This window comes from Microcebus murinus, chromosome 18 (assembly GCF_040939455.1).
Source record: "Microcebus murinus isolate Inina chromosome 18, M.murinus_Inina_mat1.0, whole genome shotgun sequence".
NCBI lineage: Eukaryota > Metazoa > Chordata > Mammalia > Primates > Cheirogaleidae > Microcebus > Microcebus murinus.
Window position 1 is genome coordinate 15,183,623 of NC_134121.1, and position 26,855 is coordinate 15,210,477.

At 41.6% G+C, this 26,855-nt stretch overlaps 1 protein-coding gene and 1 pseudogene across 1 annotated transcript; one reads left to right on the plus strand and one right to left on the minus strand.

Annotated features, from left to right (window-relative positions):
- Positions 1 to 10,296: 10,296 nt before the first annotated feature.
- On the plus strand, positions 10,297 to 26,499 carry ZFP3 (ZFP3 zinc finger protein). The gene is made up of 2 exons (XM_012779372.3): positions 10,297 to 10,413; positions 21,916 to 26,499. Exon 2 carries the CDS (start codon positions 21,924 to 21,926, stop codon positions 23,433 to 23,435), a length of 1,512 nt encoding a protein of 503 aa, XP_012634826.2. The 5' UTR covers positions 10,297 to 10,413; positions 21,916 to 21,923; the 3' UTR covers positions 23,436 to 26,499.
- LOC105879259 (large ribosomal subunit protein mL50 pseudogene) lies at positions 11,517 to 12,001 on the minus strand (annotated as a pseudogene).
- Positions 26,500 to 26,855: the final 356 nt, after the last annotated feature.

Genomic DNA, 26,855 nt, shown 5'->3' on the forward strand with positions numbered 1-26,855 from the left:
GACACTGTCTAGAACAACGTGTCCTTCCTTGGGTCCAGCACCGACAGGTCAAATCACATACGTAATCATGAATGGGAAGAGTCTAATTTTAAGCATCTGGAATGTGTACCTTTACACAATTGCTTATTCAGGTGGTCCTATGAAAAAATAAAGATCAGACAAAGTTTAAAAAGTGTGTCCAGTGAGACAAGAAAGAAGAAAAGGAACAGAAATCAAGATGGATTTGAAGTATCTGCAAACATCAGCTCCTTACACTGGTTGCACACATACTTCACCCCAATTCCATTTGAGAATACCCCTATTTATTTAGAGACAGGATCTTGCTCTGTCGTCTAGGCTAGAGTACAGTAGCATCATCATAGCTCACTGCAACCTCAAACTCCTGGGCTCAAGTGATCCTCTTGCCTCAGCCTCCTGAGTATCTGGGACTATAGGCACATGCCAACACAGCTAATTTTTGTCTTTTGCAGAGACGGGGTCTTGCTCTTGCTTAGGCTGGTCTTGAACTCCTGGCCTCAAGCAATCTTCCCACCTCGGTCTCCCAAAGGGCAAGGATTACAGGTGTGAACCACTGAACCCAGCCAGAATATCCCTATTTTTAAAAAAATTTATTTATTTTTATTTTAGCGAATTATGGGGGTACAAATGTTAAGGTTACATATATTGCCCATGTCCCGCTCCCCCCTCGAGTAAGAGCTTCAAGTGTGTCCATTCCCCAAACGTTGCACATCTTACTCGTTTGGTTATATATACCCATCTGAATATCCCTATTTTAAATTTTCTAATAACCCTAGTCATCGATTTCACCCAATCTCATTAACCAGTCATCTGGTTGTTACATTCTGGCTCACTGACTCTCAGATATTATACAGAAATTGTGGACTCTAGTGTCAGCCAATGTTCCTCATCAAATCCTATGAAAAAGTTGAATTCAGATAACCATGGATCTAATGTGACATGAGGGGCTCTGGAAAGTCAGCTGGCTACTTTTTCTCTTTTTACCACCTTCACCCTGTGCCTAAAATTCCTGCCACTAGTTTGAGACTTGTGAGTTAAGGTACTGGTTTTTTTTTTTTTTTTTTTTTGAGACACAGTCTCACTTCTGTTGCCCGGGCTAGAGTGCTGTGGAGTCAGCTTAGCTCACAGCAACCTCAAACTCCTGGTCTCAAGCGATCCTCCTGCCTCAGCCTCCTGAGTAGCTGGGACTACAGGCATGAGCCATCATGCGTGGCTAATTTTTTTTTATATGTATATATATTTAGTTAGCCAATTACTTTCTTTCTGTTTATAGTAAGGACGGGGGTCTCTCTCTTGCTCAGGCTGGTCTTGAACTCCTGACCTTGAGCAATCCACCTGCCTCGGCTCCCCAGAGTGCTAGGATTATAGGCATGAGCCACCAAGCCTGGCCAAGGTCCTATTTCTTCAAGGCCACTGTTAAAATTCAAGGTAATCTCAGAAGACTTTCCATATAGGCGTTTGTCAGTCAACATGTACAGACTGTCTCTGGTCAGCACTGTGCTACAGACACAATCCTTGAAGGCAGGGTAGGTTGTTACTGGGTGAGGAGATGGAAAATATTCTTACAAGAGAACACAAGCTATGACAGGTCAACTTAACTCAAAAATGCTAGGAGTCAGGAAGGGCAGTGAAGGAGTGGTTAGAGTGAAAAAGAGAGGAATTAGGATGGCTTTGTGCATGTGATTATTTGGAATGTGGTCTTGAAGTAACCCAAATATACTGACGCCAGTAAGTAACCCAAATACCATCATTACACAGGGTTTTATTTATGCACATGTAAGGCAAATGTGGATTTTTCTGACTGTTAGGGTTGAAATTTCCTGTGTTGACCATTAGCCGATTATAAGAAAATTTTTGTCATAAAGAGAGGATTGGCCGGGCGCGGTGGCTCACGCCTGTAATCCTAGCTCTCTGGGAGGCTGAGGCGAGCGGATTGCTCAAGGTCAGGAGTTCAAAACCAGCCTGAGCAAGAGCGAGACCCCGTCTCTACTATAAATAGAAAGAAATTAATTGGCCAACTGATATATATATAAAAAATTAGCCGGGCATGGTGGTGCATGCCTGTAGTCCCAGCTACTCGGGAGGCTGAGGCAGGAGGATGGCTTGAGCCCAGGAGTTTGAGGTTGCTGTGAGCTAGGCTGACGCCACAGCACTCACTCTAGCCTGGACAACAAAGCGAGACTCTGTCTCAAAAAAAAAAAAAGAAAGGATCTTGTAGGAGGACTGAATCATTCATAAAAAAAAAAAATTTTTTTTGGCTGAGCGTGGTGGCTCATGCCTGTAATCCTAGCACTCTGGGAGGCCCAGGTGGGCGGATCGCTCAAGGTTAGGAGTTTGAAACCAGCCTGAGCAAGAGCCAGACCCTGTCTCTACTATAAATAGAAATAAATTAATTGGCCAACTAATATATATAGAAAAAATTAGCTGGGCAGGGTGGTGCATGCCTGTAGTCCCAGCTACTCAGGAGGCTGAGGCAGAAGGATCACTTAAGCCCAGGAGTTTGAGGTTGCTGTGAGCTAGGCTGACACCATGGCACTCTAGCCCATGTAACAGTGAGACTCTGTCTCAAAAAAAAAAATTGTTTTTTTATTCATCTTCTACAGCTATGTTAAAAAAAATTGTTTTTTTGATGTCTAGGATAATTACTGTACCTTAAAATTTTTGTTTGTCTAACTGGAGAATATGGTGGAAAAGAAAAAAAAAATTTTTTTGATCAGTCACATCTTGACCATTAGCTGAATAATAGCCAATAACAGTAGCAAAAGAGGCCTGGGCAGCTTCAGGGTCCCATAATGGGGTAGAGGCAGATTGTGTGTCATGTGGCTTTAGGAGGCTGTGAGGTTGTAGTGAGAGGAGTCCTGAGGATGTGGGTACCAACCCTGGCCTCTTTCCTTCTGATCCAAGTAACTTGGGCAAGTTACTAAATTTTTTTGGGCCTCCTTCATCTATAAATGCCTTATCTACAGGTGCCATAGTTTCAGGAGACTCTACCATGGTTAATATATGAGAGAGGACTTTATAAATTATGTTAGGTATTTGTAAGGTTAGGATTTGTTTTTATTGTTCTTTTAAACCATGCCTCAAAGCTTTTCTTTTGCCTACCTCGGTAAGATCTATGCATCATGATTTCTTATATGACATTAAAATAGTGAAGTTAGCCGGGCGCAGTGGCTCACACCTGTAATCCTAGCACTCTGGGAGGCCCAGGTGGGCGGATTGCTCGAGGTCAAGAGTTCGAAACCAGCCTGAGCAAGAGCGAAACCCCGTCTCTACTATAAATAGAAAGAAATTAATTGGCCAACTAATATAAATAGAAAAAAAAACTAGCCGGGCATGGTGGTGCATGCTTGTAGTCCCAGCTACTCGGGAGGCTGAGGCAGGATTGCTTGAGCCCAGGAGTTTGAGGTTGCTGTGAGCTAGGCTGACGCCACGGCACTCACTCTAGCTTGGGCAACAAAGTGAGACTCTGTCTCAAAAAAAATAGTGAAGTCAAGGAGAATAATTTGAATGACTCACTCCTGGAGGGGGTAGAGTGAGCTTGAATAAAAGTGGAAGGCAACGATCCCAAGATTAGTCTGGTGAGAGAATTTGTGGGCGTTGGTAGCAGAATTAAGTATGTCTTTTGTTTGAGAAAGACTCAGAGGTATCATCACAGTCATGGTTTGCAGTAGCAGTGGGGACCAGGACAGCACTGTGGGCAGGTGCGTGGCATAAGGGAAAACACAGGATAGTGAGTAAACAGAGTGTGAGAGATGGTAAGTGGACTGTGTTAGCCTGAGGAGAAAGCGTGCATTATAGAGAAGGGATCTTGCTGGAGGACTGAATAGTTCATCGAATATTTTTTGGGATGAGCCATATCTTGAGCTGGGAAAATAACACCATGAAAATACAGTTAGAGCCACACATTTATGGCCAATTGGTTTTCAACAAAGATATGAAGAACACACAATGGAGGCTGGGTGTGGTGGCTCACGCCTGTAATCCTAGCACTCTGGGAGGCCGAGGCGGACGGATTGCTTGAGGTCAGGAGTTCGAATCCAGCCTGAGCAAGAGTGAGACCCTGTCTCTACTAAAAATAGAAAGAAATTAATTGGCCAACTAAAAATATATATACAAAAAATTAGCCGGGCATGGTGGTGCATACCGGTAGTCCCAGCTACTCAGGAGGCTGAGGCAGAAGGATTGCTTGAGCCCAGGAGATTGAGGTTGCTGTGAGCTAGGCTGATGCCACAGCATTCACTCTAGCCTGAGCAACAAAGTGAGACTCTGTCACAAAAAAGGAAAAAAAAAAGAACACACGATGGGGAAAGGACCAACACTTTAGTAAATGATGTTGGGAAAACTGGATATCCACATGCTGAAGAATGAAATTAGATTCTTATTTTGAATCACATCCAAAAATCAACTCAAAATGGATTAAAAACTTAAATGTAAAACTTGAAACTATAAAACTACTAGAACAACAACAACAACAAAACACAGGAGAAAAGCTCCATGACATTGGACTGGGCAATGATTGTTTTTAGGTATGACCCTAAAAGTACAGGCAGCAAAAGTGAAAATAGACAAATAGGATTATATCAAACTAAAAAGTTTCTGCATAGTCAAGGAAACAATCAACAGAGTGAAGAGAAAATCTATGGAATGAGAGAAAATATTTGTAAGCCATACATCTGATAAGGGGTTAATATACAAAGTATATAAGGAACTCAAGCTACTCAATAGCAAGAAAACAAATAACCTGATCAAAAGATGGGCAAAGGACTTGAATAGACATTACTTAAAAGAAGACATATAAATGGGCAACACATATATGAAAAAATGTTCAACATCACTTATCATCAGGGACATGAAAATTGGTTTTAATAAAACCATAATGAAATATCACCTCACGCATGTTATAATGGCTACCATCAAAAGGAAAAAAGGTAAGTGTTGGTGAGGATATGGAGAAAAGGGAGCCCTGGCACACTGTTGGTAGGAATGTAAATTAGTACAGTCATTATGGAAAACAGTATGGAGGTTTCTCAAAAAATTAAAAATAGAACTACCATGTGACCCAGCAATCCAACTGCTGGATATATATCCAAAGGGAATAAAGTCAGTATGTTGAAAATATATCTGCACTCTTATGTTCATTGCAGCAGCATTCATAATAGCCAAGATATGGAATCAACCTAAGTGTCAAGCAACAGACAGAGAAAATGTGGTGTATATACACAATGGAATGCTATTCAGCCTTCTTTTTAAAGAAGGCAACGTCATTTGCAACAACATGGATGAACCTGGAGGACGTTATATTAAATGAAATAAGCCATGCACAAAAAGACAAATACGGGGTGATCTGTCTTATATGTGGAATCTAAAAAATTCAAAATTATAGTGGCAGAGAATAGAATCATGGTTATCAGTGGCTGGGAGAGGAGTGGTGAGTTGGGGAGTTGTTGGTCAAAGGATACAAAATTTCAGTTGTACAGGAGTAATAAATTCAAGAGAGCATCATGTGGCAACTATAGTTAACAGTGTATTGTATTCTTGAAAATTGCTGAAAGTAGATTTTAAGTGTTCTCACCACAAAAAAAATGATAAGCATGTGAAGTAATGTATATGATAATTAGCTCAATTGAGCAATTCTACAATGTATATATATTTCTTTTCTTTTCTTTTCTTTTCTTTTCTTTTCTTTTCTTTTCTTTTCTTTTCTTTTCTTTTCTTTTCTTTTTTTTTCTTGAGACAGAGTCTCACTTTGTTGCCCAGGCTAGAGTGAGTGCCGTGGCGTCAGCCTAGCTCACAGCAACCTCAAACTCCTGGGCTCAAGCAATCCTGCTGCTTCAGCCTCCCGAGTAGCTGGGACTACAGGCATGTGCCACCATGCCCGGCTAATTTTTTTTATATATTTTTAGTTGGCCAATTAATTTATTTCTATTTTTAATAGAGACAGGGTCTCACTCTTGCTGAGGCTGGTTTCGAACTCCTGACCTCGAGCAATCCGCCCGTCTTGGCCTCCCAGAGTGCTAGGATTACAGGCGTGAGCCACCGCGCCCGGCCAATGTATATATATTTCAAAACATCATGTTGTACATGACAAATATATACAACTTTTGTTAATTGAAAATAAATTTTAAAGAATAGAATTATGAGTTGTTCTGGCAGCCTTAAGCTTCTCCAGTCACATTGGGAGCTTATGTGTCCCTAGATGTTGGAGACAACGGAACTCGATTTTCCTCCCAAGTTATTTTCTCAAAAAAGAGCCTCAGAAATATTCATGTAGGACCGCCTTGGTCCCAGCATGGTAAATCATGTCAGTCATATGTGAATTCAGACTAATTAGTAGCAGCTGCCTGTTGTCCTGTGTCGGGCTTTAAGGCACATTCAGGGATTGGATAAATGGGCAAGAGCATTATTATGTCTGTCTCAGTGGTGTCTTACCAGTGGTGGCAATTGCGCTGAATATTTTGCTGACCTTGTGAAGACTCCACAGCTCTGGCGATGAGCCTCACATACTGGGGTAGAGTTTTCTTCTGCTTTGTCCTCTGATTACTTGCTCCTTTGTACACTCAGCTGTGGCCCTAGTTCCAGTGCAGCGCTCCCACCACTACTTCCAGTTCACCTTCTTGAAACCCAGCACTGACTCCTCTACGAGGGCAGCCTTCTCTACTCTGTCACTCCTTACATGGCACCAAACCATGAAACAGTTATTGGGAAGCTAAGGTTTCTGGATGTTGCTGCATTTTACCCCATGGGAAACAGGTAGGTGATTTCACTTAAGAGAGACATGGAACCTTACAGGACCCCAGAGTGTACCTCTTAGGCTTAGAGAATTTGCCCAAGAAGGATCTACCATTCAAGCACAGTAAAAACATGACCTTGCTGGGTCAGGCTCAGAATTGGTTGCTCTGGCTTCCTTGGTACAGATGCTCTTTGAGTTATGATGGAACCATGTCCCGATAAACCCATCATAAGTTGAAAACATCTTAAGTAAAAAATGCATTTAATACATCTAAACTACCAAACCTCATAGCTTAGCCTAGCCTACTTTAAACATGATCAGACACTTATATCAGCCTACAGTTGGGCAAAATCATCTGGCAACGCAGTACACTGTATAGTATCAATTGTTTATCCACATGATCACTTGGCATCTTGAAAGAGTATCGCTCTGCATTTCACTAGTCTCGAAAAAGATCAAACTTTAAAGTATGGTTTCTACTGAATGCTTTTGCAACATCATAAGGTCGAAAAATCCCAAGTTCAACCATTGTTAAGTTGGGAACCATCTGTATAATAAGTTGCCCTTTTGCTTTACCTTCTTACATCTTCATGGCTAGAGGGGTGAGCGCGAACACTGAGGGCCTAATTGAGCCTTGATTCAGCTTTAGCAAGGTGGGTGCAAACCTTTTGGTCATTTCTTCCAGAATCCTAACAGTATCTTACACTTACAGTGCTATTTAAGTCTGAGACGACACTGATTACAGATACTCATAGTTCAGTAATACTTGGAATGTGGTCCATAGATAACTGAAAATATGATTATGAATAGCACTAGGCCCAAATCAGAGTTGTAAACTAATTTGAAAGATGATATGGTTTGAAGTATTAGAAGGGAGTGCAGCCAGTGCTTGCAGTTCTCCTTCTCACATCTTCCACAGATAGAAGAGACAAGGGGTAATAAGAGCAATATGTCCTTTATTTTCCATGTACCTGTCCCTATATGAATTCAGGAGGGTGAAATAAATACATAAAAAAAAGATTCCTACCATTTTTTTTTTTCAGGAGGAACATAACTGCTCATGATTACCAATAAACTTGATTCTATAGAAGTCCTGAGCCTGTCTGTAGACCTTGAAACATGAGCTTCTGCCCTTACACATCCTCATATACATATAAAATGGGAATAGTATTTATGGATCATATGTCCTGGTCTCCTTCCCTCAGTAGCTTCCCATTGCTCCAGATGGCACAAAAGGTGCTAGTGTAATCAAGCAGATGGTGGGCAAGGGAGTAGCTGGGAGGAGACAACTTATTCTTTTCACTTCTAACCCACATATGAGGGCTGATCAAATGAAACACTGCCAATGCTGCGGCGAATGATTCCCAAACTTTAATGTGCATCCGAGCCCCAAAGGGATTGTTACACAGATTGCTGAGCATCAACTCCAGAGTTTCAGATTTAGGAGATCTGTGGGGCCTGAGAATTTTCATTTCTAACCAGTTCCTAGGTGATGCTAATGCTGCTAGTTCATAGACCACATTTTGAGAACCACTGACCTATGAGATTGTTTTTTAACTTTGGCTATAGGTTAAAATTACCTGGAAAGTTAAAACAAAACAAAACAGACCAAGTGTGGTGGCTCATGCCTCTAATTCTAGCACTCTGGGAGGCCGAGGTGGGAGAATCGCTTGAGGTCAGGAATTTAAGACCAGCCTGAGCGAGAGTGAGACCCCCGTCTCTACTAAAAGTAGAAAAAAATTAGCCAGGCGTGGTGGCGTGCACCTGTAGTCCCAGCTCCTCAGGAGGCTGAGGCAGGAGGATTGCTTGAGCCCAGGAGTTTGAGGTTGCTGTGAGCTAGGCTGACACTATGGCACTCTAGCCCAGGCGACAGAGTGAGATTCTGTCTCAAAACCAACCAACCAACCAACCAAAACCCATGCCCAGATCATATCTAAGATCAATTTCAACAGAATCTATGTTAATGGCAGCAGACATCAATAGTTTTAAAGATTCCCAGGTGATTCCAACTTGCAGCCAAAGCTGAGAATCACTGATTTATGCTGATGAGGCAGATGCCCATTAATGCAGGTGTTCTAGGTAAAAGTCAGTAGAACCAAAAGTCTTGCGCTCTTGGTTCTGAGGCAGGATACTTTTGTAGTCTGGCTATCTTTCCTTGTGATAAATGTAGCTGGCAATGACTGTGATGGAAATTGACACCTTTTGGATCATGGCTGGGAGAAAGATTTGTCAGAGTGAAGAAGGTTGAAATGGCAACAGTGGAAAATGGTAAAGAAACTGACTAGGAAAACGGAAAATGATTTCTGGGCACAAGTCAGAGACCTCTGATAAGCAGAGATCATAAAATTATCTCAGGGCTCTTCTCTAAAATGTATGAGTTTTCCCATTCACTGTTAGTAGCCCTGCGAAGGAACACAGAAATTCTGACTGAATCAGGGTTAACAAACGTCCCAGGCAGTTGCATGTAGTAGGACAAAGGAGTGAAGGATATTGGTGTGAGAGTGGTTAAAGTGAAGGACCTTAAAGTCTAGGGCCTAATCTCAATGATGAACTCAAGAGAAAGTTTTCCTTTCTGCTAGGTTGTGTACTGGATATAAACACAATATCCCTTCCTGAGGACAGTTGCTCCTTTATTTTACAGGATAATGGTGACCCAGGCTTCGCTAATTATACTATCCCTTTCCCCCTAATTGGTGCAGGGGTGAGCAACTGCCCCAAACAGGGTCAATCCTAGTCCTTCCCTGTAACTCACGTTTGGGATGGTTAGTGTAATTTGAGGCAACATTAGGTAGGATGGAATCCTACTTCAACGTAGTGATTTTTGAACTGAGACCTAAAAACAAGAAGCTTGTGCAAAGTTAGAGGAAGTAATAAGTACAAAGAATCCGAGGCGAGAACGGGCCAAGCTTGCTCAGGGGATGTAAGGCTAACGCAGAATGCTGTTCCCATTGCCTGAACCGCTCTCCTTTATACTCGTAACCTAGGTAATTCCCGCTCAACCTTCAGGTTTCAGCCCAAACATCACTCCCCCTCAAGCCCTCCCTGAACTCAGAGCAAATCTCCCTTCGCCACCGCCGATGACCGGTTAGGTCCTAGGATCTAGGAGCCTGTGTTTATCAGACTCACGGAGCTGGGGAAAGGGAGTTAAAGAATAAGAGGGATGTAAGTAGGGAGCGTTAAATGGGTCGCCCAAGCTGTCTCCGCAAGAAGGCAAAGAGGATTCCCAACTTCTCCAGAGCAATGACTGGGAAGCGACACCAGCGCGCAGAGCGGCCGGTTACGGGGCGGAAGTTCATTCCTGGAGCCGTTCTAGGAAAGCTGGAGGACCCAGATCGTCACTGATCCTGGAGCTGAAGTGGGCATCGCCCAGTACTCAGGGCCAACCAGGGAGCCGCCTAAACAGTCGGCGGCTTGGCGGGGCTTTTGTTAAGTCGAGAGCCGGCGAAAAGCAAAGCTGGAAAAGGCGAGGAGGCGTTGGCGCGCTGACCACATGTTTCTCTTGCGGAGTACGGCGTGCGCTGATTGGCTGGATTGCGGCCCGGGTACCGGAAGTGGCCGATGCCCGTCGCCCGTGACACCGAGACAACAGCTGGCCGGTTCGGTGCGAGCGGCCCAGTAGCGCCGGGAGCCCAGGCGGAGTGAGCGTGGGGCGGTAGCGGCCTGCGGTGAGACCTCATTCCGTCACAGAGAGGGGGAGGAGGGCGTTGGGCTCCCAACTCCCTGGTCCGCGATCCGTGCGGAAACCCCACGTTTAGTTAGGCCCGTTCATGACCCGGGTTCGCTGTGTGACCTTGGACTTCATGGCCCCCTCGGGCCTTCATGTCCCCTCCTGTACACAGTGTGGGGCCTGGACACTGCCAGGGACCGTCCCAGCTCTGGTTCAGTGCCTGTCAATCGTGAGGGTAGGAGAAGCAGGGACATCCCTGTGGTCCAGACGTGGGGACCGATGGGAGCAGTGGCTTTTCTCAGACATTCCACCCCCCAAGGAAACCACTGGGACAAAATGGCCAGTAGTGGCAAAAGCTTAAGTCTCCTGTGCTGGCTGACTAGCTTATAAGGGCTAGTTATGGAAAGGAGACAGATTTAAGCCCCAGAGTTAATAGAACCCTCTTGATTATGGGTACTAGAAAGAGGACAGAGGAAAGGTGGATAACAGTGCCTTAAATTAAATTTCATCCAGGTTGGGACAAGGAACTTATTTTTACAAATGGTTATTGACACCAGCTATGTGTCAGACGCTGTTCCAGGGTCTTTTTTTTTTTTTTTTTTTTTAATAAATCTACTTTAATTCTAAAAGAAATTAATCCATATATATACAATACAGAGTTTATGTTTCTCTTATAATACTTAATCTAATACAAGTTTCTTTAATTGTATATGTGCTATATATAATAATTCTATCTTGGATTTTAGAGTCCTAACAGAATTAAAACATTTTCATGCAACTACTACTTTATGCCTATGAAGGGTCTGAACTTGTAATGTTCTCCTGTATTAAGCTCAAGTTAATTTCAGTGTTTTCTCAAGAAGAAATTTTTCGTAAATTATTAATGACTCGATTCCATTTAAAAAATGGCTTCAGCAAATGTGAAGATAGAAAATCCTGTTATTTCTTTGTTGATTCATGATATGAGACAAAAAAAAAAGAGATGATGTATTCTTCTACAGAAAAAGTGGTGTAGAGAACAGTTCTGGCATTTTATATACCAACAGGTCTAATAAGCAGCCTCCTTCCTCAAGGGAAAAAATGATTTCAATGTGCTCCCCTTCTGCTCAATAACTCCAAGTGATTTTCAAATTAGGAGGCAGATTACTGGCATTAAGTTCATCAAATTTAGATCTATCTTGAACAAGGGGATTATAGAAATCAAGAACATCTCTGACCCTGCACATCTGGTGTCGCCTGGAGTTAGGGACTACATGGCCCAAGTCATCAGCTAAATGTGCTAAGAGATTGAACTTCAGACAACCATCTTCCAGGGAGATATCTTGCCAATTACTAGGAAGAGTTGAACCCAAAACTTCTTTATCATAAGATTCCAAATGACTCTGGAGATCTTCAGGTGGTATGTATATTCGGCTTCCTAAGGGTGGACACACCAGGATAGGTTCCTTTTTCACCTCTTCTACTATCTCAGCTACCACTGGCTCTTTCTCCTTTCTGGATCAAGACCAAAACTCTCTGCGTGGTGCCCCCGAGACTATCCACATGAAGCCTCTTCTGGTAATGCTGGACACATACAGCGCTGCCATTTTCGATGCTGTCCCAGGGTCTTTAGATAAAAAGGTGAATGAAATATCCATTTAGCCCTCAACAGTACCGAAGATCATTATGTAGATAAGAGAGTTACAAAATTCACTTAATGTTTGCCAGGTATTTAAAATCTGCTAGGCACTGGGAATACCAAGAGTAATAGAACGTCATCCTTGTTCACGTTCTAGAGAAGAAAACAGACATGACTAACAATACGGTGGGGTAACTGCTATAAGATGAATATCTATCTGTCTTAGGGCCCAGAGGTCAGGGAAGAAAATGGAGGGGATTGCCCAGGTTGGAGCAGAGATGTTTGTTGAATGCACAAGGTGGGCAATAGTATTTCAGGAAGTGGGAATGACTCAAAGACAAAGAAGCTTTAAAGAATAGGAAGTGTTTGAATTGTAGGACACTGAGGGTGACTGCAGCTTCCAATAGTTAATGGAGAGTGTGGGATAGGACATGGGGAAGGGAAACAGGCCTCATCATGAGTACATATGAGATATGTGAAGAAGTTTTTATTCTGTAGGCCTTGGGGAGCAATAAACAAGAAGTGACATGATGACTATAGTATAAAGAAAGAGGTGAGAAAAGGGCCAGTGAAATGCTGGTTCAGAGAACCTCTTTCGTGCAGATGTTAGTAAAGACTTTGGGGGAGGAGGTGGTCCTTGTACTAGATAATGGGAATTTTGTAGGATTTGGCCTTTTAGAATTTTAAGAGAAATCATGAGTTAAGATGCTTTTGTCTAGCCAGGTGTGGTGGCTCTGTGGCTGGAGCCTGTAGTCCCAGCTACTCAGGAGGCTGAGGTGGGAGGATTGATCAAGGCCAGCAGTTTGAGACCACCAGCCTGGATATAGTGGGACCCTGTCTTTAAAAAAACAAACAAACAAAGAAAAAACCTTTTATCTGTAGGTAACAGAATCCAACTCAAGCTGGCTTAAAAATATGCAAGTATGTAAGCTCTCATAATTAGAAGTTAAGAGGTATAGCTGTTTCAGGACTGAATTAATCCAGTGGCTCTGGGCTCCATTTCCCCTTGATTTTCTCAGCTTTACCTGCCTTCATCCACAAACTGGTAGTAAAATGGCAGCAGCAAGTCCAGGCAACACTATATAGAAGTCTCGTGGTTTTCTCAGGATGGCAGGAAACTATTCCCAGAAGCTCCCAGCAAACTTCCTCAAAATATTGACCCAGGTGAAGGCATGTGTCCATTTCTGAACCAGGGATTTCTGAATTCCAGCTGTTTTTCAGTCAGTCACTTGCAAGGGGTATAGTATTTATTTGACTGGGTTAACTCAATTGGGATGTACTCCTGGAGCTCTTGGATGAGGTTAGATTTCTGGCAAAGAGTGAGGCCACTGCAGACGTTTTGCTTGAATACCCCTTAAAATAATTTTGGAAGCTTTGTGTCCTCTTAAAATTGTAAGACATACAAAAATGTTTCCGTTTCTCCTTATAAATTTTAATAGTTTCAAAGGATGTTATTTTTGATGTATTAAAAATTTGACATTTCAAAGCCGGGCGAGGTGGCTCACGCCTGTAATCCTAGCACTCTGGGAGGCTAAGGCGGGCGGATTGCTCGAGGTCAGGAGTTCGAAACCAGCCTGAGCAAGAGCAAGACCCCGTCTCTACTATAAATAGAAAGAAATTAATTGGCCAACTAATATATATATATAAAATTAGCCGGGCATGGTGGCGCATGCCTGTAGTCCCAGCTACTTGGGAGGCTGAGGTAGAAGGATTGCTTGAGCCCAGGAGTTTGAGGTTGCTGTGAGCTAGGCTGATGCCATGGCACTCACTCTAGCCTGGTCAACAAGCAAGACTCTGTCTCAAAAAAAAAAAAAAAAAAAAAAAATTTGACATTTCAAAATAAAATCTCACCCCAATTTCCAGGATCCCTTCCCTTGGTTCTGTGTGCTCACCATATTCTTTACCCTCTCTGTAACCTCCATCTGTTAGCATCCCACTTCTCCCTGCCCCGTTCATTTGCATCCCATGTTAGTTATATCAGCCATCTCTTGGCTAACATTCCAAGTCCCTCACTACCTCAGTCTTCCACCACGCACATCTCCCAGGGTTCCTAGGCTGCCAGAAGCATCACTGGAGAAAGTCAGGAGACCGTGGTGATTGACTCCTCATACTGTTGGTTTCCAGCATGCTTGTCTCATAAGGAGATTGTGAGGGTCAAACAAGGTAATATCTATAAATTGCTTAGCACATAGTAAGCGCTCATCATTACTCTCCACCTCAAAATGTCAGTGCATTTTCATGTATTTTCTCTCCTTCCATATCCATCTCAATCTTGTACAGTGTACATTGAAGTTTCAATGTTCTCTCTGTTTTTCTTACTCTTCCTGTGTTTCCTGGCCTCTGAGGCTTTGCTTGTCCACTTTCTGCCCAGAATACTGTAGTGCAGTAGTCTTCAAACAGAATATGTGAAAGAGGGTACACACTTGCCTTATGTAAAGTCTATAGACAGATTGTTGAATGGAAATCAATTTCTAGATCTTTGACTTCAAATTATTTCTTTGCCTATGACTAATGTACTTGAGAATGGGCGTGGTTTATAGGTTTCTCTCTTCTCACCTCTTCTTCCACAATTGCTCTTTTCCTCCTTTATAAAGAAAGACATACCTCTCACCAATGCCTTCTCAATTTTTACTTATTTTACTTGATTTTACTATAGTGCATCACTCTGGGCTGGAAAAACCTCTTGAATGCCATACAAAGGGATAATTTGTTGAAGAAATGAGTTTCTTGAACCTTTGATAACACAAGTCCCAATCTTTGCTTCCAATAAATTTTTAAAAAGACCTAATCAGGCTGTCAGTCAGCTGGTCATTTAATAATTTTTAATACAATCACAATGTGGTTTTTGGCAGATAAGTTCAAAGAATTAAGTGATATTGCTATCACAAGAGATTGCTGTAAATTCAAGTTTAGGCAATTTGGGCAAAATCAGATCTAGTCACAGTAACTAGTCAGTCTGAGAAGTGTAACAAAAAGGTGGTTTTTAATTCAGAAAAGGGTATTTAGTCAATTGTATTATATCTGTCCTACCTGCTTTCAGAAGTTTAGGGGATGGGAGGGGCGATCTAGATGGAGGTTAGGAAAAAGAGAAGTCAGACAGAGAATTGGCAATATATCTGTAATCCTGCTGTTTGACACGTGTTAATCTGCCTGGTGGGCCAGAACTTGGGTAGATAAGGATATACCACATTAAGAGTGGGATAACTCCAGTCATTAAGAATTTGTAGCAGTGGTTTTCAAACCTGGCTGGGCATCAGATTCACTTGATGTGCTTGTTAAAATACAGATCCCTTGGGCCCCCTGCCCCTGAGATTCTGAGAGGTCTGAGGTGGGACCTGGAAATTAGTATTAGATTTTTAACAAATGTCTTTAATTTGATTCTTATGCAGCTAGCCTAGTTCTAGGCCAAGAACCATTATTTAAGAATCATTCATACCAAACAGATGGCCTGAGGAAAAAAAGAAAAAAAATAATAAATGAAAAGAAAGAAAAAATAAATTATTAAAAAAAAAGAAAAAAAAAAAAAAGAATCATTCAGGCCGGGCGTGGTGGCTCACGCCTGTAATCCTAGCACTCTGGGAGGCCGAGGCGGGCGGATTGCTCAAGGTCAGGAGTTCAAAACCAGCCTGAGCGAGACCCCGTCTCTACCATAAAAATAGAAAGAAATTAATTGGCCAACTAATATATATAATATAAAAATCAGCCGGGCATGGTGGCTCGTGCCTGTAGTCCCAGCTACTCGGGAGGCTGAGGCAGGAGGATCGCTTGAGCCCAGGAGTTTGAGGTTGCTGTGAGCTAGGCTGACTCCACGGCACTCACTCTAGCCTGGGCAAGAAAGCAAGACTCTGTCAAAAAAAAAAAAAAAAAAAAAAGAATCATTCATCTAACTGCATCTTCCTGCTATGATTACAGGCCTACTAAAGAATTTCCAGGGTTCTGGTTACGTTGATGGGACAAAAAAAAAAGAGAAAAAAAAAAAAAAAAGAATTTCCAGGGTTTTATGTGGCTTCTCATGTAGATTTTCATCTAGGCAGTGGTCCTTTAGGTTTTTTTTTTTTTTTTTTTTTTTTGGTCAAAGGGAATTTGGTGACCTTTAGAAGTTTTATTTCTCATTGTTAATTAATAGGCATATGGTTTACACATCAGTATTTTGTTAATGAGGGTTTCTGAGCCTGCTCTCCTAAGGTGCATTGAAAAGACATAACCACATCTGCAGAGTTGATCCTGTTCTGAACTAAGAAGACCCAGTAGAGGTCTGCCTGTTGTCCCCCATCTGAAGACCAAGAATAGGTAACCCCCTCTTTGGTGGCACCGCCATCTTACCTCTCTCCAGAAGCATTTCAGATTTAGAAAAGTAAAGAAGTGAGAGACAGAAAGATAAAAAATCTTGTTTGGGAATTTGAATTTAGATTATGAGAAGTGGAGTGTTTCCATATGAGGATGAGACCTACTGTATGGCTATGGATGTGTGTGTGAGAAAATCAACCAGAGGGCTTTGGTTTGTATTTCAGAAGATACCAATAAAGCAGTATAATAAATGACATTAATATTGTGTCTCTGGCAGAATGCGAAGTAAAAGAATTGTCAACTGGGGTGAGATACAGTTGGGGAAGACTTTCTGAATTTGAGTTTTGAACCAGGTCTTGAAGTGGGGGATAGATATATACCTAACTTCTATTGTATCTTGTTTTATTAGGTGAACAAATTATTTTGTACTTGGTGTGGTACAGATGTAGGTTCTACAAACGCTGACTTTGAAAAGAACTAGATGATGGAAAAGAAGCAACTATAGGAGACATGAGGATGAAAAAGAAAGGCCAGACAGGGTTGGAAGCAGATGGGGACTGAAGTACTAGCTTGTGGAAGTTGTTCTTGGCTGGGTATTAGCGAGAAATTTATTTAAGGCAGTGCTTTCCAACTGAGATGGTACCATAGATGAAGAAGATAGCTAATTCTTTACAGCGGATCCTTACAATTATATAGGTATGTATTATCTATTAATATAATTTTCAAAGATTTCAACAAAAAGGATAAATCTTGCTTTTAGGTACCTTCCCTTACTCCATGGGAAAATTAGACAAGATGTCAAGGTGGGGAAAGTTGAAGAAGATTCCAGCTCATTTTTAGAGGTAGAACAAAGAGCTTCCAAGACTTCAGGGTCCCTGTGGGAGATCAGGTACTTCCAGGTTTCAGGGGAGGGGGCGTGAGTGACTAGAGAGGCCCCAGGGTAGGATGGTGGTAGTGACCAACATCCTGCAGATGACTGGAGGCTGAGCAGAGAAAAAAGGCAGTACAGAGTCACCCCCAAAGTTGCCACTTCCCCTTTCCCTTATCACATGACCGCAGTCTCTTCTGCCCCTCAGGGTCTTCATTTCTTCAATAATCTCATCTTTTCTTCCTTCTTAATCCCTCTCTCTCTACTAATACCATTCCCTCTACTATAAACATCTTTAAATCTCTCCCATTAGAGAAAATCCTTGACCTGGAGCACTCTCATGTTACTGTCCATCTTGGTTTTCTCCTTTCATCTACTTTTTTTGAAAGAAGCAGCAAGCTTCTGCTTCTAAAATTCCACTGAATCTGTTCCCACAGGTCATCTGTGACCACCTAATTGTCCCAGTAGACATTTCCCATTATTATCCTACTGGATCTCTCAACTACATTTGATACTTTTTTTTTTCCCAGAGTATTCTTCTGTTGCCCAGTGCAGTGGCGTCATCATGGCTCACTACACCCTCACACTCCTGGGCTCAGGCGATCCTCCTGTCACAGCCTCTCAAGTATCTGGGACTATAGGCATGTGCCACTATGCCTGGCTACTGTTTCTATTTTTAGTAGAGTTGGGGTCTCTTTTTTTTTTTTTTTTGAGACAGAGTCTCGCTTTGTTGCCCAGGTTAGAGTGAGTGCCGTGGGGTCAGCCTAGCTCACAGCAACCTCAAACTCCTGGGCTCAAGCAATCCTCCTGTCTCATCCTCCCGAGTAGCTGGGACTACAGGCATGGGCCACCATGCCCGGCTAATTTTTTTTTCTATATATATTAGTTGGCCAATTAATTTCTTTCTATTAATAGTAGAGACGAGGTCTCGCTCTTGCTCAGACTGGTTTCGAACTCCTGACCTCGAACAATCCGCCCACCTCCACCTCCCAGAGTGCTAGGATTACAGGCATGAGCCACCACACCCGGCCGGGGTCTCACTCTTGCTCAGGCTGGGCTCGAACTCCTGGCCTCAAGCAATCTTCCCTCCTTAGCTCATTTGATATTTTTTAATTTCCTCTGCCATTGTTCTGGTGACTTCTGTGACAAAGTTCTGGTTCTTCTACTTCACTAACCATGCTTTCTTTTCTTTGCAGACTTCTCTTCCTCTACTCACTCCTTTATTATCAGAGTCTGAATAGGAAATAGCTCACTCAAATTTATTTACAAAGAGATTAATTATAAATGATGTAGATGTGAGCAGGGTATTGAGGAGCCTGGGGCTGGCAACAGTCATCAGCCTTGGGCCAGAAGAGACAAGAGGGAGTAGAAGTTACTGGAATTCATATGGTGAGACAATGGAATAGGATAGACAACCTTGAGAGGAGTAATGACTTTCAATTGAGGTATAATTACCATCTCTCAAATCACAGGAAGGAACCAGGAGAATAAATACCCTGACTGCCTGTTCTCTTCACTTTGCTTCTGGTCTCCTGCTCGGGCTCCCATTGGTGGAACAGAGCTAGAAGCCTGAGGGTCTGTTGATGAGTTCCATAGAGGTTAGCTTTCTGGGGCAGAGAGCAGGGTGAGAAGGGTGGAAAGAAAGTCTGGAGGGGAAAATGGAAGATAACTGGAGTACTTGTGAATGTTAGCTTACTCCAAGGTTTCTGTCTTTAGTCTCTGATAGTTCTCACATGTACTCATGCAGAGTACTCTCAAGTCTGTGTCTCTAGTCTTGACTGCATTAAACTGTAGAACAATTATATTTTGACAGATTCCTTGATACCTCTTTGTGGATATCTTGAAACTCATCTTGTTCAAAGCAGAGCTCATCCATCATCTTCCCTCCTAAACCAGCTCCTCCTCCAGTACTCCCGATCTTGGTGGTGCCACCCTCCATCTTATTACCATCTCTCAAATTAAGTGAGATCTTGGCACTTTCTTTGATTCCTTTCTCTTCCTTACATCTGTATCCACTCACACACCAAGTCTTGCAGAATTTGACCTCTTAAGTCTTTCTCCAGTCTCTCCTCTTCAGCCCCACTGCTCCTGTTGCCATAGTTAGAGTGCATCACCACTTGCCTTGATGACTCCACTAACCTCCCAACTGATCTCCCTGTGTTCAGGCCTATTGCTTTCTAGTTCAGCCACTAAATGACTATTATTGTGCACCTACCTGAAATACTAATCTGATCATGGACCATATCACTCCTTGGTTTAAAAAACATTCCCTGACTACATTGTCTAAAAGATGAAATTCTATACCTGCCCATCCTCTCCTTGAGAATCACTTCTACAATTAACACTTTTACTGATGGGAGGGTTATCTTTCTCAGATTTGCTGTGTGGTACACTGCCCTGGGGAAAGGGCCACTTCAATGTTAGCTCCAGATTGCTTGCCACCTGAACAGAGGTTAGTCTCATTCTTCAAGCATTTGGACACCACATCTGTAATGGGGACAGCTAAATTTCCAGGGCAGGTGTCTACTTAGAAATAGGGTGGCCTCATGGAACTAAACAAAATAGAACAGAACATGATGGCTTAAGCAAGGCAAAAGCTTATTTCTCTCTTAGATAAATGAAGTTGAGAGGTAGGCATTCCAGGACTGGTATGGTAGTCCTTATGGACCCAGGTTCCTTCTCTGATCTCCAGTCCTAGGGTATGCTCATGATCCAGTATACTCATGGTCCAAGATGGTACTCCAGCTATCAAGTCCTGTCCCAGGAACAGCATGAAGAGAGGGAAAAATTATATCCCCTCATCCATTCTCAATAATACCATGTGCTTTCATTTACATCTCATCATCTCATTGGCCAGAATTTGATCACATGGTCAATGTCAGGGGCAAAGAAAGTTGGGGGATGTATTTCTTTAGCTAGGCTCATTGCCACACTAAGTAGATTTATTATTTTGTTGTGAGGAAATGGGGAAGAATAGATATTGGGGTAGGCAACTAAAATTCTATGCCACAGCATGGCCAGGGATGCTCATGCCTGTAATCCCAACACTTTGGGAGGCTGAGGTGGGAGGATTGCTTGAGGCCAGGAGTTTGAAACCAGCCTGGGCAGCATAGTGAGACCTTGTTTCTACAAAAAATTTTTAAAAATTAGCCGGGCATGATGGTACCTGACTGTATGTACTTATAGTCCTATCTAGTGGGAAGGCTGAGGCTGAAGGATCACTTGAGCCCAGGAGTTCAAGGTTATAGTAAGCTATGAGCAAGCCACTGCACTCTAGCCTGGGTGACAGAGTAAGACCCTATCTCTATTTTTTTTTTTTTTTTTGAGACAGAGTCTCACTTTGTTGTCCAGGCTAGAGTGAGTGCCGTGGCGTCAGTCTAGCTCACAGCAACCTCAAACTCCTGGGCTCAAGCAATCCTTCTGCCTCAGCCTCCCGAGTAGCTGGGACTACAGGCATGGGCCACCATGCCCGGCTAATTTTTTATATATATATCAGTTGGCCAATTAATTTCTTTCTATTTATAGTAGAGACGGGGTCTCACTCTTGCTCAGGCTGGTTTTGAACTCCTGACCTTGAGCAATCCGCCCGCCTCGGCCTCCCAAGAGCTAGGATTACAGGCGTGAGCCACCGCGCCTGGCCCCTATCTCTATTAAGAAAAAGAAAATTCTTTGTTATAGTCTTTTAGATACTAAAAAAAAATTATACTTGTTAAGATTTATAAAAGTATTAAGAAAGTTGGGCATGGTGGTGGGCTCCAGTAGTTTCAGGTACTGGGGAGGCTGAGATAGCAGGATCACCTGAGCCCAGGAGTTCAAGTCCAACTTGGGCAACACAGACCCTGCCTTTAAAAATTGAAAAAAAATTGCAGCTGTAGGTGAAGTTAAAAAAATAAAAAAATTATAATTATTTTTTTTAATTTTTAAGAGTGTTAAGAAAATTGTATAAAACAGCTGATTACAAAGTTAATATGTAATGATCAACAGCATTGCTATATATAGAAGTAATAACCATTTATAAAATATAAGACAAACTCACTAAATGAAAAGAGATACAGAGACACGATGAACATAAAAACAACATCAAGAAAAGTTTGGACTACAAAATTATACTAAAATCTATTTGGAAAATAATGAGAATATACAGGAAATAGCTGTAAAAGAATTCAGAGGTAACTTTTTCTAACATAACTTAAAAATTTTAATAAAGCTATAGCTGGTTGAACAGTGTGGTATTAGAAAAGAATTAGAACAGTAGAACTGAATGGAATCCAGAAATTGACCCAGATATATTAATATGTGGACATTTAGACTATGGTACAGGTGGCATTTTAAATCAATAGGGACAATAATTATTTAGTAAATGTTAGATATAATTCACAAATGGCAACCATTTTTTCTGAAACATTTTCTTTATCAACCTTAGGTTTCATCCCAACTGTTAATATTATGGAACTTTTTTATCAGCATCTCTTTACCATTCATTTCCTATTTCTCTCTTTAAATCTCTTTCTCTGATCATTTTTCTCACTTTTTTCAGTCAGTATCTGCACTTAGCCTGTCCACCATAATCTCAAATCTGTGTTCTCTTCAGCAGCATCCTGTTGTTTCACCGGATACTAAGACTGATTTTGAGCTATCAGAACTAAGTCAAAGCTCTGTGCTCCTCTAGGTTAGGTTCATTTAAATATGATATAGTCACTTCACATGCTTACCCTTTCTCATTTCAGATTGTGAGATGGGTACTGAGAACAAGGAGGTGATTCCTAAGGAAGAAATTTCTGAAGAATCTGAGTCACATGGGTCAATATTAGAGAAACTTCCAAAAGTGGTTTACCAAAGTCATGAATTTGGAGCAGCATGTGAAGAAGATCTATCAGAGGGACATTTGAGAGAGTCCCCAGAAGAGATTATAGGGCAGATGTCTCCTCAGGAGAAAGACTTTGCATCAGGGTTGATTATTTTTAAGAAATCACCTTCAAGTGAGAAAGATCAAGAGAATAATGAGAATGAAATAGGCTGCAATCCCAGCCCAAATCTAATTACACATCAGGGAGATACTATAGCAGAGGGAGTTAGTACATTTGCTACCTCTGCCCAAAACTTCATAGAGAATTTAGAACCTAACAAAACACAGAAAAGTTCTGTGGGAGAAAAGCCTCATACATGTAAAGAATGTGGGAAAGCTTTTAATCAGAACTCACATCTCATCCAGCATATGAGAGTTCATAGTGGAGAAAAACCTTTTGAATGCAAAGAATGTGGAAAGACCTTTGGAACTAATTCAAGCCTTCGAAGGCACCTGAGAATTCATGCTGGAGAGAAACCCTTTGCTTGTAATGAATGTGGGAAGGCCTTCATTCAGAGTTCACATCTTATCCACCATCACAGAATTCATACTGGAGAGAGACCCTATAAGTGTGAAGAATGTGGTAAAGCCTTCAGTCAGAATTCAGCCCTTATTCTACACCAGAGAATCCATACTGGAGAAAAACCTTATGAATGTAATGAATGTGGGAAGACCTTTAGGGTTAGTTCACAGCTTATTCAGCATCAGAGAATTCATACTGAAGAAAGATATCATGAATGCAATGAGTGTGGCAAAGCCTTCAAGCATAGCTCAGGCCTTATTAGACACCAGAAAATTCATACTGGAGAAAAACCATACCTGTGTAATGAATGTGGGAAAGGCTTCGGTCAGAGTTCTGAGCTTATTCGGCATCAAAGAATTCATACAGGGGACAAACCCTATGAATGTAATGAATGTGGGAAAACTTTTGGGCAGAACTCAGAGATTATTCGTCATATTAGAATTCATACTGGTGAGAAGCCCTATGTATGTAAGGAATGTGGGAAGGCCTTCAGGGGGAACTCAGAACTTCTTAGACATGAGAGAATTCACACTGGAGAGAAACCTTATGAATGCTTTGAGTGTGGAAAGGCTTTCAGGCGGACCTCTCACCTTATTGTTCACCAGAGAATTCATACTGGAGAGAAGCCCCATCAATGTAATGAGTGTGCAAGAACCTTTTGGGATAATTCTGAGCTGCTTCTCCACCAGAAAATTCATATTGGAGAGAAACCTTATGAATGTAATGAATGTGAGAAAACATTTAGCCAGCATTCCCAGCTTATCATACATCAGAGAATTCACACTGGAGAGAAGCCTTATGAGTGCCAAGAATGTCAGAAGACCTTTAGTCGGAGCTCTCACCTCCTCCGACATCAAAATGTTCACTGTATGGAATGATCTGCAAGATAGGAAGGCTTTATGTGGAAAGGCTAAAGTCAGACTTATTTGTTCATAATCTCCACCCCAAGTTCTCAAATGAAATGAATGGACAGAATCTCCTCTGTCCTTGCACTGATTTATATTTAAAGAGTTGGTAGAAGAGGATGAGGCACTTTCATGAACTATTCATTGATAAGTTTCAATGTACTGAGTTAATCCTAAAAGTGGTTTCAGGCCTTAATTCTCCTCTGTCCCTCTTTCCTTTCTTCCTTTCTTCTCCCTGAGTGGAACACATAACATTAGGGGTCTGTATCAGCCATCTGTCCTAAATTGTTACTCTTCAGGAAAAGTGGGGGAACAGGATTCCACCACCTCCTAAAAATGACAGCTGACTCATTGAATGTTATCCCCTGAAGTGTTAGTCATGACTCAGAAGACACACCTCATTCTCCTGTCTACTGTTTATCATTGGAATAATTCAGTAAGCTTTTATTACCCTCCACATCTTCCAGCCATACTATCAAGTTCTCTCAGAAGATGGCAACATTAATGAAGAATCAGGAAGCTTGAGTCATTTCTCATCTCATGCTAGGCATCCTTATTCATCTGAAGAGGTTGCCATGGAGGAGGAATTGACAGGCAACTTACAGGATTGTGAGCAATGGTCTTAGAATCCAGAGGGGCCAATAAGGCAATGCCAGGGGATAAAAAATAGAGGCCAGACTACTCAGCATGGGTAGAAGTGGGCCCTATATTCACTATCCCCACTTTAGGACTGCTCAGACCAAATGTTCCCAATAATTCTGGATTGAGTTTTGGCCCCAGGTCCTGCCACTGCTGACAGATCTTGTGTAGCAGAGTGGCTTCACCTCCATCAGGCATGTGGCCACAGTGGTGAGCTGGTTCACCTGACTGGTCAGGGCCTGGCCTTGCCAAAGCATTTAAGCTGTCATAACTTGGAGCCCACTGCTGGAGGCCCTGGCTGATAGGCCAGGATGTGACAACCTCTTCTTGGTTTGCTCCTTGGCCTTGAATTTCTTTCTTCATCATCTCTACATACATTTCCTGTGTTTTCCTTTGTGTTATTTCTTCTTTAAGGAAACACGACCTCCATTTTTCATGTGTCCATGTTTCTGAGGCAGTAGGTGGCACCAGGAATTGCACTAAGGGGGATCCAGCAGGCCTGGGGTCTGGTCTTAGAACTAAACCTTGAATAAGGCACTTCGCTTGCTGGTCTCTAATGTTCTCATTTGTAAAATGAGGGAGTTCAGCTAAATTATATCTGAAGTTTCAATCAGCCCAATAATTCCTTAGTTGCTTTTCAAAATATTAAATTTACATATCTTTATTCTTTAATCTCTTCTTTGTCACACTAACACTAATCACTAATATTTATTTATTGAGTGTTTACTGTGTGCCAGGTATAGTGCCAGCCAGTTTACATTTTTGTTTTCACAGCATCTGTATGATATGGGTACTCTTTTTTTGAACAGCTTAACAGGTATAATTTACATACCATAAATTCACCTGTTTTAAGTGTTGAATTGAATGATTTTTAATTTACAGAGTTGTGCAACCATCAATAATGTGGGTATTCTAACCCCAGTTTAAAAGATGAGGAGGAACAGAAGGAAGATGTTAAGTCATTTACCCATGATCACACAGCTAATAAGAGCTAGAGCCAAGACTCTAACCCTGGTCTATACTCTTAAGCACGATGCTGTGCTGTGGACAGGCAGATTCATTATTAGCTTATTTGAAATCCTTTGCAAATTTTCTGTTACTAATTACTACATAGATTAGAACATAATGAATTTAAATCATGTCATTGAAAACATAACTGGTCACAGCCAAACCCACAAAGTGGATTTATTCTGTACCCCAATATATCTGTTTTTCAGGCTCAAACCCTTGGTTTGAGAGGAGGGCTATAAAAATAAACAGTTGATTGCACAGCTTCCATATCTTTCTAGGTACCTCTGCCTCTAACAAACTCTTAGCAGGGGAAGTTCTTGGACTTACCTCTTCCCTCAGGGTGATTACAAGTATAGGGTGCTCTCTCATTCTTTTATTTTCATTTCTCAAACTCAGATTGAATTGTACCCAGACCATATCCTTCTCACAAGAAACCTGCATGTCACCAATTGCTTTAACATCTGATTCCTGTATTCACATACTTTATTTCCACATTTACCTCTTGCCAGCCCTGATAGAGAACTCGGCACCTCTTCAAGCTTCCTCCAAAAGAATCTACTCATACAAACACATCCATGAGCAGTACGACTTCACTGAAGAAGCTGTGTAAGAGGTGGAGAAGGGTTCACATTGTACATCCTGTTAGAAATTTTTTTTTCCCTTAGAAGTTCCTTCTTGGTCAAATAGCCAATGAAAGTTTTTATTCTCTCCTCTCAGGGCTCAGCGATCTTAGCTCCTTTTTCTCTTGCCAGATATCAAAACTATCCCTATCTCTTGTCCCCAGCTTCATTACCTTCTCAAATCTACCACTACTCAGCAAAATAAAAGGTCCTTTATTTAATCCACTCACTTGAACATTAGAAGGCAACTTAGTGACCTGTTGTGCCTGAGCACATTCTTGAGAGGGGGGATGTCTCACACCTCATTCTCAGAAGAATATTCCTACATATATAGTGCTTTCACAGGAGGAATTCTGGTGAATGAAATTACTTGCATCTCTTTATGTACACTGCACACAACTCCTGTAACCTGCTCTCTTCCACCTCTCACCCAGTTATCTCAGGAAGATTTCTCTCATTTTCCACTTGCCTCCCTCCCTCTTCACCTTACATGGGAGTCAATGTCTGACCATGAGTTTGATTGGTAGTCATAATTTTATGCAAATAGAATACTACCAAGGAAAAGACGTAATTTATCTTAATTTTAGACCTATTTTAAAAAAAAGAAAACAACAAATCAGCAGGCCTCACAATTTCAAAGTCCTACCTAAATACCCAGAAATATCCTTCAGAATTTTTGAAGCTATGCCCATGTACATTTTTCTCCCTAATTAATGATATACTAACATTTTAGGTAAATAAAGCATTTCTTTACAATTTTACTCACATTATGCCTTTCTAATGTTTATTATTCAAACTGCATTGTGTTTCATTATAATTTTAATGTGACTTTGTATACCAGTTTCATCTCCACCATGTAAGTTTCACCCTTACTCAAGTACCCAAACATGCTATGCTCTAAGCTCCTGGTTTTTCACTATGTATCCTTGATCTTCTGCTTTGCTTGGTGAGATCCTTTACCTTTCATAACAGAGTGTTACCTATTGTGTGTATACACATTTCATGATCAACAATGTAAGATCCTGGATCATCTGCATGGTCCAATTTTTCCTTTTAATCACCTTATTACTGAGATTTCAGGGCAGCTACTGCTGATAATGATTATTGTCTACGATTCAGTTTT

Excerpts from the sequence above, each read along its gene's own strand:
- ZFP3 (XM_012779372.3), top strand. The coding sequence starts at position 21,924 with ATGGGTACTGAGAACAAGGAGGTGATTCCTAAGGAAGAAATTTCTGAA.